Genomic DNA, 18169 nt, shown 5'->3' with positions numbered 1-18169 from the left:
AGGTCGAGCTTTGGGTAAATGTGGGGAAAGATTAGAAATCGAGTTGAAAGCTCAGCATGAATGAGGGTGTATGGAAAAACCACGCAGCTCTCAGAATAGAGTTATGAGCCTTTGTGTGTGCAAGCACTACAAGAATGTCCTCTCTACAATTTTTGCACATGTGTGAAATGTATATCCGTCACTTTATGAAACACACTTTGCAGCACTTTTCAATATAATTACATAGTTTATTTAATTGTTAGAATTGTTAGGAGAAGCCATCTGCCCTTAAGCTTTGATGAATTTGTTATTGTATAGATTTGGGGGGGGCTCAGATGTATGCTAGAGGGGGACCTCATTATGCTCCATCAAACACAACATGGTGCTTATGAACTTCTGCTGTGGAAGTGCAAAAATGGCATGTTTACTGAAAAGCATAATCTCTTGTTGACACTATTTTAATTGAATTAAATTTTATTTACATAGCGTCGCAACAATAGTTCCCTCAAGGCCTTGAGAGGTACTGCAGTCTGTGTAGTACCTTTACCCCGTGACTGAAGAATCCCAAAATGATGATCTACTCAAATAACACATAATACAACACATAAGCAACAACCTTAATTACATCATATATGCCCATACATTGACAATAAAGACAAACGTTTCAGTGTTAGGCTAATTCTACTGCAGCTTGCTGCAGCATCCCCCTTTATAAGAGGAACCAATAACCAAAGCTAAACTCCAGCATCATATGGAACCCTGTTGCTTATAGAGGCATATTAATTAAACTAGAAAACTTAAAGCATAATCCTAAAGGGCCGTTCAGCACTAGTATCTTATATTAATTTCTCTTACTATCCAAGTTATTATTTATCGGGCTTCCACAGCTTTCTTTTGTCCTGGTTCCCTCCTCCAAAGGCAGATGGCTGCACCTTCCTGAGCCTTGTCCTGCCAGATGCTTCTTCATGTTATAAAATGGAGCTTTTCCTCCCTACTGTTGCCATGTGCTTGCTCAGAGTCGGTCATCTGATTGTTAAGGTCTTCTCTGTATTAATGTAGGGTCATAACCTTATGATATAAAACGCCTTTAGGCAACTGTTGTTGTGATTCGGCATCATATGATTAAAACTGAGTTGAATTATTCTTGTCTCACTTGTTAAGGCACAAATCAAGTCATTGTTCATTTCAACTAATGTAAAGCATTAGTGGTGCTTATTTAGATACTTTGAAACTCCACTTTTACTGCTACTGAGTGCAGTAAGACTCCCTTTCTCCTCTTTTGGATGAGAGTGAAGAAGAATGGATTGGTCAGTATTTAGAGGAAGTTGCTGAGAATGTCGACTGCACCCTAACACTAATTGCCACCCCTCACTTAGCGATAAATGAGCCGTTGATACTAAGGAGCACTGAACCCAAATCAGTCCTAAATAAAACCAGGGTGAACACAAACAAAGGGCAGGTTAGCAGCATATCGGTGTGTGGCTTTCCTGGAGCATCTGCAAAAGACAGATGAGTGTGTGTGCTGTGGTCGTAACGCGCAGCCGACCGGGACATTTTCTCAAACTTCCTGTTAGATGATTGAAGATTGAGAAAAATGACCGCTAATCATATTCATATCAGAGATGGCCGGTCCAGCCATGAGAAACTCATAATAATTTATGTGTGTTTTTTGAACTAATGACACATTTCAAACTGTGCAAAAGAAAAAGAAACTCGATACTTTTTTTTTGTGTGAATGTGTGGGAAGAATTGTGGAATAGCAAGTAAGAGAGGGGGAAAAGGAGAATAGGAAAGTGGACTGCTCATCTCCGAGTCTGCTTGATATAAGCTAGAGATTAAAAAACCCCATAACAACATGAATATTAACAGGAAAAAGTGTCATTCTCTAACATGATGGGAAACAGCATGGTTACATAATACTTTCTGACAGAATCTTTACTGGCAGACCCTGTGGACATTTCTCCCAGCGTGTATCAGAAACCAAGCTCTACAGAGTGGGAACAACAATAGCACAAGCTGAAAGCTTGCCCTTTCTGTGTTGTCAGTGCCAGCGGGAGATTTGGACTTTTGAAGGCATGTCTGCTGTTATTCCTGTTAGTCAGCAGCAGGATGTTAGAAGTCTGACAGTCATTTGTCATGATATGCTGTCCTGTGAAACACTGAATGTATTTCAGCCTGTAGTTACTTGGCAAACACTGTGGAAAGTTGAACTGCTGTCCAAGAGATCTATTTCCTGTCAGCTCAAAAACTTTTCCCAAATGTAATGATATCGCTCTTTTTCTTTCTTTTTTTTCATATTTTTGTTAGAATAACAAACTTTTCTTGTTAGGTAATAAAAAAACAATCTCTAAACTTGTATAATCTTATCCTAACTGAAGCTATGTTGTCATTTCAGTTCCTTACCTCTTTATCTGAGGGCGTGTTCTCGTGTATTTGCATCAAACGTATTCACTTGCTAATGAAATCCAGGAACAGGCTTTGATTCTGGGACGTATATGCGGGAAGTGATATTGATACGGTGGTGTCATCTTTCCCTTCTGGCCCTCTCATCATTTCTTTCTCCCTCCTTGAACGCTTCAACATCAGTCCTATTGTTTTCTCTGCTTTTCCACTAAATTCTGGCAAATAGTCCGAGAGGCCTTCACTGTTTGTACGGATTCTATGCTGGGGTGGGGCTGCTCTTAGCGGAGAATCAGAAAAATAAGGCTTTGTGTGTGTGTGTCAGGGAGGGGAGGGGGGTGTTCTCACTGATAAATTTTCTCAGAGTGCTTTCATTCTTTAGGGGCCACTTGTGTAAGCCTTGTGAACTCTTAGAGATAAATGCCAAATTAGTGCATTCTTGCTGACCTTGTGCTTAAATGTGTTTCATATTTAAATTACACATCAGCGATAACCTTCCAATGTAAATCATTAGTCAATTTCTTGGAAATGAAATAGACTGGTATCGACAGTTTTAAGTTTGTGAATCATGGATGAGCTAATTGGTGAGTCATGTGTGAACTTCCAAGGGATTTTGCCTCAGTATCGTTTTGACTAAGTTCTGTGGAGGAGCTTAAGGGGAGAACAGTGAAGCACTGTATACTCATATTAGGTCTTTGTGTCTGTTATTTTTAATGTACTATTAATGTGTTGTCAAGGCAGTTTAGTTCAGCTCTAGAGAGAGTAGGTTATAACTAGAGGTCAAAGTTCAGACACAAAGTTACAGGAGAATGTCGTAAGAATTTAATACATTTCCTCATTTCCCTTTTTCTGCTTTTTTCACAATATTTTTTCCTTAGCTGCTTTTTTATAGTCAAAATGGCACAGAGTAAATGCACATTTCACTTATCAACAGTGAAAGTAAAATACAGAATACATGTGTGCGTTTCTGTCCTCGCAGGTACTCCCCTTCCCAAGCCAGGTGATCTATAATCGTGTGGGAAAGTGCGGCAGCCGGACGGTGGTCATCTTACTGAGGTTACTCGCTGAGAAACACCAGTTCAACCTGGTCTCCTCTGACATCCACAACAAAACACGGCTCACTAAGCATGAACAGGTAAGGTAGCCCAGATCGCACTGTGGTCCAGTGATGCATGGATTTAAAAGACTGGTAGAAGATTATGGGGAAGATCTAACATGTCATAACACATTATATTGTGGAACAACAGAAAGAACCAAAAAACTGAACGGAAACAAAAGAGAAAGCACAAAATATAGCAAAATCTATCTTTTTCGTATTATATTTTGTGTGTGTACATGTTTAGATGTTAAGACATCTTTGTGAGGACAGAACATTGTCATGCTACTATACTTGTGAGGACCAACAGTCATTTATGGGGACAATATGCTCTTCCCAAGAGTTTGAAGGCATTTCTGAGGCTCAAAATGTGGTTTTAGTGTCAGGGTTACAATGAGGTTATGGATAGGTTTAGGTTGAAGGTTGGGATTAGGCATTCATTTTTGATGATTAGGGTTATGGTAAGCGGTTAGGGAAAGCATTATGGCAATGAGATGTCCTCGATAAGATATGAAAACGTGTGTGTGTGTGTGTGTGTGTGTGTGTGTGTGTGTGTGTGTGTGTGTGTGTATACAATTCAGAATTGTATAAAATTATGTTGAAAATCTCTTTGGGGTCTTGGAAGCTCTAAATAAGTCTACGGTCAGTGAAAGCCCCAAACAATATCCTAGTTCATCCTAAAAAATCATTTGCAGTTCAGCTATGAAAAAAAACGTCCTTTTAATAGTTCATCAAAAGAAGAAAAAAGAGGCACAAGGCTTTAAAATCTGCCAGCTGCTCTTCAGAGCAGTAGATGCAAGCTTAGTACCAAAAATAAGGTTCGCCGAAGCACTACATCTCACATGTAAAACAATACAACAAGTGTACTGTACATTACACAAAAAGATAGCCGAACTATCAAAAGTCTACATTGGAGTCCCTTAATAGCAGTTTTGGATCATTTAAAACAATCTAAACTTAGTTTGCCATGGAAATGTAACTTTTTTTTTTCTTCTCTTCCCTTTTACTTGGACAATTTAATCATCCTGGAAAATATGGGGGAAAAAATGACACTAAAAAATAATTTCTTTCATGTGAGGGTTTGTGGTCTTCAAATCCGTCAACTTTAAACTGTTTCCTAACTCATTCATCATTTGTTTTTATATGAGTGTAGTTAAACAGGTCTAAATCATTTCACTGTTAAACAGCCAGATGATATTGTCACATCCTTCGAGTAGCAGCGTGTGTCCCCCAGGTGAAGCTAAAGCAACTGTGCATTGTTCAAATAACTGTGTGGTCAGTGTCAAATTAACAGCAGCGGTTTATTCAGTGCTTGTTTTTGTAGTTATTGTGAGAAAAAGACTGAAGGATCATGAATCTTCTTTTATTATTTCCTGGAATATCTTGAGGACATGAGCATTGGGTTTACAGAGGAAAAACTGCTTTCCTTTAAAAATACCACAGCTTTTTAAGACGTAGTGCTCAGCCATGCTAGTAGGAATAAGAGTGAAAATGCTAAGTGTATAAATAATGCCCTTTCTTAAATCTTTTTCTAATTGATATATGCAGTACTGTGCAAAAGTCTTGATCCACCCATCATTTCTATAGATTTTGCTAGGAAAAATTGAAGTTTTTGTAGCTAAAGGGAAAAACAGAGTATGTACAATTCTGAAAATCAGCATTTGGTTGACAACCTTCATCCTTCAATAGACCCTGAACTCTCTTAGGCAAACTTTCTTGTAATTTCTGTAAATAGTCTTCAGGAATAGTTCTTCAGGCTTTTTGAAGGACCTTCAAAGCTCTTCTTTAGATGTTGGCTGCCTTTTGTTCCATTTCCTGTCAAGATGATCCCACACTGTTCTAGTATTGTTGAGGTCTAGGCTCTGAGGAGGTCAATCTATAACTGTTTTTCTATCTATGTATGGTTTTAATAAACTGGGAGTGTGATTGGGATAATTGAATCAATTTGCAGTGAGTCCTCCAAGTGAAAGGATGAGCCATTATTGCTCAAAAAAATACAGCTAACTTATTGAAAGTGTTTTACCCTAATGATGCTCGCGGTCCAAGACCAGGAAAATCAAGTTATTATTATTCTAGTCTGACCCCACTACAGCATCAGTATCCTTTCCACTTGCCCATTCAGCAAGGTTAATCTTTGAGCAGCAATGAGCCTCTACCTTCAAGAACATAGTTCATGGCATCGTTTTCAGCACCATCCTTTCATTACTTCCACAGTTAGCACCAGGATGCCAGTTTCCGTTTCTTCTATCTTACTTTTTCAACATACTTCAGTATGTTGAAAAAGTTGCAGGCAGCGGGGTTGCCAGATGCAATTTCTCTGTCCTACTTGTTATATTTATCTACTCCAACTTCTAGGACCAGGTTGCCAAATCTTTCTCCATCCCCACAGTTGACCATTCTCCTGGGTTGCGTTTAGCCTCGATAAAACATAGCAACGAGATGCTATCATATACAAGTATTGCCTCAAATGGGATTACGGTGGTCTGTGGCGTACTCTGTCATTTAATACAGCAAGGTGTATTACTGCTGACTGGGTACACTTGTGACAATCATTCCTCATAGTTCAATCAAGAAACTATAGGAAACTGATGCAAATGAAATTGCTCTTAAGTGCCCTTGGCTCATCTTTGGCACCAGGATGCCAGTTGATGTCCCATCATTTCAAGTCTCTTTGGGGCTGCGTTCAAAGAATCTGCATTCTCTGCACCAGCTGGTCTTGTTCCTTTTCTTGCAATAACAAATACATATATGCAGGGAAAACAGATAGATCAAGCATTCCATCTATTAATGACAAGCCAGTGTTGCGCTATGTTTTTGTCCAGCAGGGTTTACAGGCACGCTGTGTTAAGTTAAACATCCAGTGCTTGTCAAACCCATTAACACTCTTTACTCTCTAAACCATTCCTGTCAGAAACCACTGACGACATTTACAAATTAAAAATCTTCTGTACCTCTCTCTGGCACATCAGTCTCACTATATGGCTTTTAAGTGTTGGCAAACTGATGCACTGATTAATTAACAATTCAACCTGCTTCTTCATCAACTTTCTTAGCATAAGTTGCCAGATGTAAATACTGCTTATTGCATTTTCATCATCTGGCTACATTTTAGCTACTGGTTGCTATGTCCTTGAACTACTGAGAGCCAATTCTCCGTTCTACGGATGCCAGCTCTATAAAGTCTGGTAGTGGATCCACATCGATAATAACAAAAAGTGACAACATCCTCCAAGTTCCTCATGCCATGGCAGGAACCATCTAATTCTTACTCTGTGAAACTCAGCAGCATCAGTCTGATAGTCCTCCTCACAAAATGTTCTTCTTACCCTTTCCTGCCCCAATTTGCTCCCTCTTCTGGCACTTGATACTAGCCCTGTGCATCATCTTTCTTGACCAGTCATTCATTGCCACTCTCTCGCTGCATCATTTACACCCTTGCTTATCAGCATAATTACCCATGACAGCTCCTCTAAATCACAAATGTGCCTTCGGTGACCCCGCTTGTGAGTTTAAATGGTATCTTCTTTTAGGAACTTGACATTTAAGATGTCCTCCAACACAAATTAACTCTACACAGATGCCACTCCTTTCACTGGTATTGGGGGGTTTTGCAGGAACTCCAAAGAAGAACCAGTAAGAATTCAAAGAATTGGTCAATATCACTAAACTCTTTCATGTCAGTTCTTAGCTGCCTTTAAATTTGTTCTGTAGTAACTGCAGCTCTGCGTTGGAGGCATAAAGCAAATTGATAAATCCATTTTCATTCATGCAGACAACCTAGCCTTGGTAGAAATATCTATGTGAAGAAGAAACTGCCATCTTTGCTTTTATCTAATGGACCTAAATTGTCAAACTTTCAACAGCTGTCCTGAATTTTCATTGTTGCTACTTCATCTCCTATGCCCATCTTTTCCTGTGCATTAAAATAGCAAATGTTACAGTAAATGTTGTCTTATTGGCATCGATGTCATATAAATTAGACACCATTTCAACCGTGTCTACTCATCACAAGCCTTCAGCATCAAATGCATCTTTATCGCTGTCTATCGTTAACTTCTGATCTCCTCTCCCGCAGCATCAAACTTTATTCAAAATATGCTCGCAATCATCCATCATGTATGCATCAATTATGCTCCTGGAGGTTAGGGTCTCCTTTGCGAGCTGCCAGTCCTTACCTTTGTGTGGTCTTACTTCTCTCTTTTTTGTATTGTGGGTTGGAGTAATTTAGAATTATTGTATCATATACCAGTCACATGTACTTTTTAGATTTCACTTTTTCAGTAATGTGGGAGTGCTGCAGTAGTGACTCACATTTGCAGCCTTCTTTCGAAGTAAGGTACTGCTAACCACTTCTGAATGGTCAGCAGACACTAAATATATATAACCATTACTGACCAAACTGATGTAAATATTACACTAATATTGAAACAGTTACTTGTTTGCCCATTCATCAATCTCTGAATGCTGGCTGCACAGACAGTGGCAGAACACGGTTAGTCTCATTAATTCACGGGGTATAAAACATCTTTTTAGAAAGACTGTGCACATTCAAGGAGGGTCCGGTTAAGAGTGTAAGTCTGTGCTTGTGTTTGTGTGTTCTTCTCGCATGTGTACTTCTGTGTTGACTTACGCAGATCCAGACGCATGTCACCTAAGTTTAGAAATGCTGGTCTCATCAGTTGTGGTTCTGGCTCTGGACTGCAGTTTTGGATGGGTTTCCTGCTGGCACTCCCAGTAGTGCTTTAATGGGTTTGCCCAGGGTCGATGCCTTGTTTGCTGATTACCAAAAGTGATGGTGCCATGTTTCTCTGGAACTTTGCAAAGCTGCTATGGGCTTTGAGGCACACAGTATCGTGAACTATCTGTGCACCAGAACAGGCTTAGTGAAAGAGATTTGTGGCATTTCCTGAATAATAATTATAAAAAATAAACGTAAGACCTTTAAAAAACAAGGAGAAAAATTCTTTACCATCCATTTGTCTGCCATCGAAGTCATGATTCCTACCACTGTCTGGCCAAAGATAAGAGTGTGTACCTTACCACACTTACTGATTATTTAGGCTTATAACAAGTTGATTGTGATATAAAGGCAAACTGAACCCAGGGCAGCAGTCAAATCTTTCTGTGGTTCCCCCTTCGTTTCCCCTGATGAGCCCTGTGAGGACACCACCAGAGCTGTGGGGAGGAGGTAGTAGGGGCTCGCAGGGTTGCAGGTATGCCTGGAATCTCAGACCGTCCTCTACTTTCTTTCTGGTGAATGAAAGTGAGATCTGGCCAGACGGACTAAAGGGGTGGGGCTGAAAAACACACAAACACAGCAAACGTGCTAAATGCATTCAGTGCCTGCATGTTAACCTGGGCGCGGGGGTGGGAACATCAGGGGAAAATGTTTTTTAAAATGTACGTTTATATGCGTAATTCAAGTAAAGTAATAAATGCTGTAGAGTGGCTTAACAAATTCCACAGTGCTAATGAAACTCTTACATTTTTTTACTTTTCTAGCAGGAGAGATCCACAGAAGGGGAAGCAGAGTGAGTGGAAATGTACTGAGCCCAAATCTGATTGGGGCCTCAGATTAACCACTCTCCGTACATAAACAAGTATACATATTACTGTTGCTATCCAAACAGTAAGTCTATGACATAACAGCTGCCTGTATGTAGTTTTTTAAGAGCAGGTCATTCAAACTGTTACTTAACCGATCGGTTCATTTGACTGAGAGCATTTTAAATAAAGACCGAAACTGTAACGACAGGGAACATGACCGTTATAAGTAAGATTTGAGAATCGGCCCCAGTTTTACAGACGTGTTGAGAGTATTAAGAAACTGTTTATGCCAATTACAGTAATCTTTATTCTGCGACAATGACAATACTTTACGTCTTAAAGTGAAACCCAACTTACCAAGACTTACTTTTCACTTGTATTTTAAGATTTACTCTTGACGTCATGGATCATGGGAAACGGAAAGAAGGAAAAGTAACGCATTAAAGCAACTTTAACAAACACAAACACTTGAGTCCCAAACTTTTCTTAGCCTTACCTGATGGATGTGAGGAAAGGGTCTTTGCACCTTTCTGCAGGTCATGTATTCAAAAATAAAGTCTTGAAAGAAATTTCATGTAATCGACCTTTCTTTGCCTTGCATTTAGTTTGCTGCTGCTGGTAACCTCTGAAATAACTGTGCTTGGTCTCTCCTGGAGCTTGTTGATGGACACACAAACTCATCACTGAGAGAGTCTTGGCTCATTGACATCTAGCCGCTGTAACCTGGAAGCCAAGATTAAAAAAGAAACTTTCCAACTTGTTAAGGATTTGCCTGCAGCGACATTTTCTTAATGTGCCCATTATTCCCTTGTAATGCATAATTCACCTCCGCTGTCCTTCTGCTGTGCAGTAGTGGAGAATTTTAAATGTGCCAAGTTGGTGTCCTCTTCTCCTGCTGCAGCTTTATAGATTTTCTTCTACAAAGACTGTGTTTTTCTTTTGAAGGGTTTTGTGTGTACTCGTTGCGATAATGATGTAACAGCAGGCACCTCTCCCGGTAGAGTCATGCTCTGTGTATTGCCACTGGATGAAAAAAGGAGGACATGGACCAATGCAGAAAACACAGAAGCCCTTTCAGCCACTATTTTTTAAAATAAATGAATGAAACCTAGCATGGAATGTAAAAAAACTCCACAACCCAACGACAACAAAAAAACACAAATAAAAACAGACTGATTTATTGAGATTATATTGTTGAAGTTCTCTTGCTCTTTTTCTGCACCTCTATAAAAGGTAGATCTCAACAATCCAGATTCCGCTAGATATGCAAGATGTGGGTTTAAGGTGCTAGAGTCACGTCTTACAGATCCTCATTACCCAAGCACACCATGCTGTTGAATTTGCAGCAATGTAGAATTGCAGATTGTAGACAGAAATGACTATGGCTCTCTGTAGCAACAATATTGTTATTCAGAGGTGACAGTGACAGCATCTGATAAGTGTGGAGTATGGAAGGCATTACAAGAAGAACCAATTATATCTAAATCTATTATATCCAACGCAATGGACAGTCCACAAGAGAGGTGAAGACGAGTGCAGGCAAGGTAGAGTGGGTGGAGATGAGTGTCAGGATTGTGATTTGTAACAGAAGAATAGTGGCAGGGGTGAAAGAGAAGGTTTACAAGCTGTAATGTATGGTTTGAAGATGGCAGCACTGATGAATAGACATTAGGCCATGCTGGAGGTGACAGTTGAAAATGTTAAGGTTTTCTGGGAGTGACTAGGATGAACTGACTTAGAAACGAGTATGTCAGAGGTACAGCTCAGGCTGAGCGGTTTGGAGACAAAGAGAGACAAAGGTTGAGATGGTTTGGGCAGAGGGGGGGAAATTGGGTAGAGTGGAATTGCAAGGAAGGAGGAAAGGAGGATAATCACAGAGAAGATTCACGGATAGTAAAGTTGGATGTGCAGAGGGTTGGTGTGAAAGAAGAGGATGCTAGGGATAGGGTGAGATGACAGATGATTCGCTGTGTCGACAATAAAGGGACAAGCTGAAAGACGAATACAACGAAAAGAAGCAATTATATCACAGCAGTTTTGAGGGCAACCATACAAGTCCCATCCTGAAACCCTATGATGAGCAATTCAGCCATTTGGGTGTTTTTGAAGCAGATATGACAAGCTAGAAGTGGATATCACTCAGAAGTAGTGGGATATAATGAGTTTTTAAAAACAAGATAGGTTCTTACAAAAGGACACCGCTCCTTATCTGACCTTTTTTTCCCCCAACCACAGCAGTCGCCGCTGATAGCCAGTAGAAAATAATACAGATTTTAAGGTGCTTCAATACTGCTTTCAGGAATTGTTAAGTATCAGAAGCTCTGTCAGTCTTTTATATATAGTTAGGATGGAGGAGTTGGGACCACTATGTTTTGTTCCCTTGTTCTCAAATCGCCTGCATTGTTCTGCCATTGAGCTTGTTTCGTGCTAGACATGGTCATGCTGGTTTCCATTATAACCTTGCCTTGAGACCATCTCTGCCCGTCTTCTGCAGTTAATTTTGTGGGTTAGCCTTGCCTCTCAGTACAGTCCTCAGCCTCTATCTCTCTGTCGAAACTGATGGGCAAAGTCACACGCAGACACACAAACACACCTTTTGACTTAAACTTCACATGAATATGACCTCGAGCTGTAATGTGCGGTCTGTTTCCTGGCTTTGCAGTGCTGATTCCTGCTCACTGGTCGAAAGGGCTTTGATATAGAGAAATAGGATGAACTTTATTGCAGTTTTATCACTGGTAAAATGAAAAGAAAAAGTTCCTGAAAACAATGTGTCATGTAATTAAAAGTGACTCTGGTGCAGGAGAAAAGGTCTCCGTAATTTGAGAGACTAAATGAAAGAAAATTAAAGTAAGACGAGACAAATGGGTAACAGAAGCTACTTGGACTTGAGGTACATTCATCTTTGGACTCAAAGTACCAGTGTTTTTTAACTTCCCCTGTGGCCATACTGAAAGACTGGGCCTATAATCTCTTTTACACTTATCTTCTGTCTTTAAAGGCTCAGCTAAATGAACTTGCCAAAGTTAAACTACACAACAGAGACTGGAATGAAGAAAGGCAAATGAGTAAGGGGAAAATAAATTCACAGCTTGCATACAAATAGACAAATGCAGCTTAGTATATTTCAAACTGGAAAAGAGCGCTGCACTCTCACATCTTAAAGTAAAAGCCACTCAAAGTACTTAAATGTCGCTACAAGCTAGCCAATATTTTGAGTCATTGTTCTGTGTTTTTATTATTTTTAAATTAGGCATACTGCATCATTTTCTGATGCAGAGACATAACTTGAATTAAACTAACTTTTTACATGTGTGACTTTGATAACTGGATCTTACATAGTGAATTACTCCAATATGGAACCTTTTATGTGAGGAATGACTAAGATTTTGGATCCAGTTGCTTAGTATTTATGCTATTCTGCACTCTGTAGTTGTACTTTTTGCTTGCCTCTCCATGCAGACCTGGAAGCCCAGTGGGAATCTTTTTATTTCATTTTCTTAATTGATTTATTTGTTCATTCTGCAGAGGGTGGAGAAACTTTGAATAACAGCTTTAGAGGTGTTGGCAAAATCTTGGCTAAAGATCCAAGATGTTGAGGTGATGAACATTGTGAGATGAACAAAACAGTGATATTACATTCTGATTCTTTATTGTGAATCCAGGCCGCCCCATAGCTATTTACATAATGACTTGTTTATTTTATGAGAGGTTATTTGAGGTCAAATATTTAACTAATTCAGATGGGAATTTTTGATTTCTCTTTAAAAAACAAAAATTAAAGATGCTGTTTTGTCTAAATTGCCCGTATCCATTGCAGATGTTTGATTTTATGCATATTCATTTTTTCCCCAGGTGGATCTAATGAAAAATATCAGCAGTATTCCTCAGCCATTCCTTTATACCAGACACGTTCACTTCCTCAACTTTACAAGGTAATGTCTACAAAAGTATTTCATGAGTGTTGGCTAAAATGTGGGGTTGTTTTTTTTTTGTTTGGGTTTCTTTTTTTGGTTCTTACTGAGTGCTTTTTATTTATCTGTGTCAGGTTCAAGATAGAGCAGCCTGTGTATATCAACATAATCCGGGATCCCATCAATCGCTTCCTCTCCAACTATTTCTTCCGTCGCTTTGGTGACTGGAGGGGCGAGCAGAACCACCTAATCCGAACTCCAGGGATGAAAGATGACGAGAGATACCTGGTGAGAAGCTTTTCTGCAGAGATACATTTTATTTTTGAAAAGCCTTAAGTGCACATGGACTTACTTGCTTAAAGTTCTCGTAGATATGCGTCTTATGCTTTGGGTTTTTGGGCTTTCGTTTTTTTCTCTCCTTGTTGTAAATGAAACAACAAGAAACCAAGCTGGTGAATAAATGTATTGCTTTTCTTATAAACAAAGAGGTTTGAACTCACCACAGCCTCGGAGACTAACAAAAAGGAATCATTACCAGAGCGGCAAAAACTGCGGTTCTTCAAAGCTGTTTGCTACTTGAGGCTGGCTGCAAAAGCAAAAGAGTTCCCATAAACTCCAGTGTCGAAATGGTCAACTTTACAGGAGAAACATGTTTACGGCATAGTACAAAAAATAGTTTTGGCCTCTCGTGTTACGCTTCAGTTCACTAGAAGGCACCACATCCTCAATTTTATTTGATGGTGATTCTTAACAGAGAATGACAAGTGGCATAAGGATAGACCGAAGTTTGAGACAGCAGTTTGTGGAAGGCCTCAGTGAGGAGTGGTGGCTGCTCCCAGGCCTGGCAAATCCCCAAATACTAATGAGAGGCGTGAGAGCTGAGAAAAGTGGGGAAGGGTGGGGCACAAAATCGTGAACTTACTTATAGTGTAGGAAGGTTTATATAGCCGTGGAACCAGAAGGGGAGTGTATGAGGTGTGATCCCGAACCTGAAATTCAGATAAATAATCTAAAAGACAGTTGTTGAAGAGGTCATTCCTAACTGTTCAATTCAGTTCGGCCCCAACGATCAGATAACCCCCTGTGAGCAAGCACTTGGCGACAGCGGGAAGGAAAACCTCCCCTTTAACAGGAAGCAACTAGTTTGGGGGGTATTTGATCTGAACCTCTATTGTGGTTTAAGTCTCTTAGAATGGTTTTAATGCAGTTTTTGTTCACAAAATAAAGTAGGTCAATGGTAATAAACATGCTGCCTAAGTAGTCTGTGCTCAAGTTGTTTTTTTTTAAAGATCTTATTAATATGGTAGACCTTTATCACAAACTGGGCCACATGGCCATGACTAAAAAAGGGAGATGCACACAAATGCCAATTAAAAGACTGTTTTTTCATTTATAACAAACAAGTAAAGAACTTCATGCTGTGTTTAGTCAGTATGATAAGAAGTGTAAATAAGTGCATTGGCAAAGAAATGGTGTATGCAGTGTCAGTTAGTGCAAAAAACCCAGAGTCTACCTGCTGTCAGTCACAAACGGTAAGTTGCTTAAAACATTTGCCGGTCCCCAACAATTATTTGTTCACCGATTTAATAACCCCAGTAAAACTCGCTCCTCCAGCAAAACTTACCAAACCCAGCCAAGTATTTTGCAAGTCTATCTTGCTTGTTGCTCATGTTGCATTTGCTCAACTGTCCTTTGTTTAACAACCTCCAGCTTGTCCTTTTCCATTTCCAGCTTTTGCCTCTCAATCTCCAGCTTTGCTTTTCCTTTTCATATGTCATTTGCAACAAAGTGAGTCATTTACATAATTTCCTTAGGGGTTAATAAATTATTCTGACTCTGATGATTCTGATTCTGCTGTTCAAAAGCCAGGTTTCCTGGTGTAACCACACGTGACAGTATTGATGTGTGATCAGCTCTCATTTGCACAGCCACTAACTCTCCTATTTCAGTCAGCTGCAAGTTACTCTCAGAGTTTGTGTTTTCTTTATGACAGTTATCACCAAGACCAGTCAAATCAAGTTCATAATTGTCTGTAAATATCAGAAGGTGAACTTTTGTACAACAATCCAGAAAACCGTCTAATGGTGATGCAACAAATTCCTCCATCCCTGCCATGATTCAGTCTAAGACCCAGGAAGAGAGGGGAAAAAAACAAAGCCAGCAAACAGCATTGCCCCAGGTCGGTTAGTACATGAAAGATACAACATGTCCCTGAACCAAAGCGGAAAATCCTCCTTCTGCTTACCTACTTTATGAACCCTAGTCTTCATTGAAATTAGAGGTGAGCCATTTAAACAGCAGCAAGCTGGTGACTCACCTGACACAACCAAAACAAAAAACCTACAACTAGCACAAATGGGCCACATTGATATGCACCTACTATACTAGAGAACCATGCAATCACTGCTAATAGCTCACACCTGCCCAGGTGTCCACACACACACACACACACACACACACACACACACACACACACACACACACACACACCAGTAGCTGTAGGATCAAAAACTTACCAGACAGACACAGTTCAAATTAACCAAACAAGTCAAATTCAAACAACTCAGTTCTGACTCACAATATATCTCCTGGACACAAGTTGCAGCAAACACAATGCATATTGCATGCTTCACACAAAACATAATGTAATGGCAACAACCCAAACAACAAAACAAAACAGCCACAAACAAATTCATTTAAATAGATAAGGTCGTACTTGTAACAAACAAGTGGGGAAGATGCACACAAATGCCAATGAAAAGACTATTTTAAATAAAATAAAAAACAAGGAAAGAAATCATCTGTGGCGTGTGCAGTCAGGGTGAAAAAATGGCATATGGAACATTTATTGCAAAACCCAAAAAATGAACAAAATCCAAAAGGTTATTTCAGATAGGAGAGCCTCCACTCTGCAACTTCGATGGCTTTTAGAAAGCATTGCCACACTGGGCCCAGGTGTTGACAGTGTTATTGATGGAAAATGGGACACAACAGCTCTCCAATGCCAGCAGATAATACCTACACCACAAACAGGCCAACAGGAAGGCAACGTGGAGTGGGTCATCACACTTAACTCACAGATACTAACCAAACTGGCTAAGGTTAGCTAAAAACTCACCACAATGAGGTCTATGTGGTCATAATTATAGTCCACAAACCACTTTGCAAAAATCTGATATTCGCATGTTCAAATTCAATAACCAAATCAGAGAAGCTCTCAACAATAAGAAAACACACTCGTAACAGCAGGTGACGCTGTGACTTTTGAGGGGGCAAGACATCTGGTCGCCATGGTGTTGTGATCCCACAATATCCAGTGCCCACAAACTATAACAGTATTATTTAATGGGTCAAACAAATACTGAACCTTTTTCCTCTGTCTGCTTTTAATGCTGGTCCGAGTGCCCCAAACCCATTTGCTCTCATATTGACATTTGCTAAATCAGTGACAGAGATGCTTGTGATTTGAAATATGAATGCATTAGAAGTGTTTGACAAGCTAACACACTTAGTTGCTATGCGTGAATCACTGGTTGGCCGGTAACAGTGCATTAAATTTGAATAACTTTGGTTGCAGGCTCACTATTTTCGCAACGTGATGCTCAGTAGAGACATGAACTGAAATGTTGCATAATGACGTCTTATTCTGGTGTTTCCATGATGTAGACTTTAATTACAGGGGCATCTATATTGAGGAATGTTTATACATGCTCTACATATATGTAGTAATGATACTATACACTGCACTGTAATTAGCCTGTAGGATCTCTTTAAAAAATGTTAAGAAGAGATGATCCTCCTGACGTTAATATTCTGCTTTAGCCCTTTTCTTCTGTATTTCTGTTTGTTGCTGTCTCAAGACAAATTTTAACTTCCTAAATTCAAAAATATAAGCAATATATTAAAACCACACTCTACTCTCTTTGAAGATGTTCCACATGTGGTGTTGCTCCAGGGTGGATGGCAAATTGTAAACTCATGACAGTCTGACGCTAACCCAATATATAAATCTGATTAGGATTCGAATTAAAGACTCGATTTACCACATCAGAAACTTGATATCCTACATCTGCCTCACAGAGTTGTTTATCCCTGTAGCACCAGATTGAAGTCACTGCATACCATTTTTTTTAACTCTACCTACCATTTGGAAGCATACTGTAATTTTCAAGCTACTATTTTTTGATCTTTGTGTTCACTCCATTCCCTTATATACTTTTTAAGCAGATGACAGTTAAAAGTTAAAAGTGAGATGAAGCATCTGATCGGAGGTCGGAAATCCCCCTGAAGTGAGACGCCCAAGCCTCATATAAAATTTAGGGGGAATCCAACAAAAACGGAAAACAGTGTGTCAAAACAAAAGTGAGGTCAAAACAAAATCGTATTAATATTTGTTTAAGATTAGGCACAAACTCTTCTCATTCTTTCCTCCCACAGTAAGTGCTATGAGAGACCTAAAGGGTTCAGGAGGCTGTTCTGAGAAGCTAACAAGAGGAGCGAATGTCATTCTGGCTTGAGTCTGACTCGCTGTAATTAAGTATTGCACTGTTTGCCCTGCAGTTTTGGACCATGTGAGTTGAGTTATTAAAGTATGCAGACCACAGGGGCCCCTTGCTACAGTTAAAGGAGAGGGGAAGGCTGTGTTGTCATCGACTAGCCTACCTGTGTGTGCATTTAGCTTTAGATACACTTATGAGGAGAAAGTATTCCAGAAATGGTAAAGAAAAGTAAATTTTAGATTATTATAACCATGGTGCTTAATCCTTTAATTGAGTATAGTTTAGGAATGCTGTGTTGTACTTAAATCACTAGAGTGTCTTATAAGGTTTGAAGTAACTGACCAAAAGCTCTGAAAATATCAGGAATTAATATGTTGATGGTGTTCCACAGATTTTGTCTTACTGTACTGGCATAAAGTGTCTCGTGGCAGCATCTCATAAATCAAAACTTTTTCAAACTCAGTCTTCCTTTGGTTTCCTACTTTGCTTTTTATGTTACACTGCTACTCCTGGTGTTATTTTTGTACTGTCTTTATTAGCAACAGCAGCAACCTAGTTCTAGTATCTAATCAGTAAAACCAAAAAAACAGTTGTTGCGAAAATATGCCTTCCATCTGCACGGTGTACACGGCTGCTGAAAACAGTACACACTGCACAGAAATGTATTATATGCAAAAAGATACATTTAGGGCTTCATGTATCAATTGATCAATCAAATATTTATTTCACACATA

General features: G+C 39.5%; 1 protein-coding gene across 2 annotated transcripts in view; it reads left to right on the top strand.

Moving 5' to 3' along the window:
• usta (uronyl 2-sulfotransferase a) overlaps positions 1-18169 on the top strand; it is a 57498-nt gene that overhangs the window by 32214 nt on the left and 7115 nt on the right. For both annotated transcript variants that reach the window (XM_085431885.1, XM_085431884.1), the window contains 3 exons: positions 3359-3514; positions 12878-12957; positions 13071-13224. In XM_085431885.1, coding sequence (XP_085288011.1) covers positions 3359-3514; positions 12878-12957; positions 13071-13224 — 390 coding nt within the window. The remainder of the gene's footprint in view (positions 1-3358; positions 3515-12877; positions 12958-13070; positions 13225-18169) is intronic.

The sequence above is a fragment of the Copadichromis virginalis genome, linkage group LG15 (genome assembly GCF_057382275.1).
Source record: "Copadichromis virginalis isolate Kocher_CV1m ecotype Utaka linkage group LG15, C_Virginalis_male_GT1.1, whole genome shotgun sequence".
Taxonomy (NCBI): Eukaryota; Metazoa; Chordata; class Actinopteri; order Cichliformes; family Cichlidae; genus Copadichromis; species Copadichromis virginalis.
This window is presented reverse-complemented; position numbering and strand designations above follow the sequence as displayed.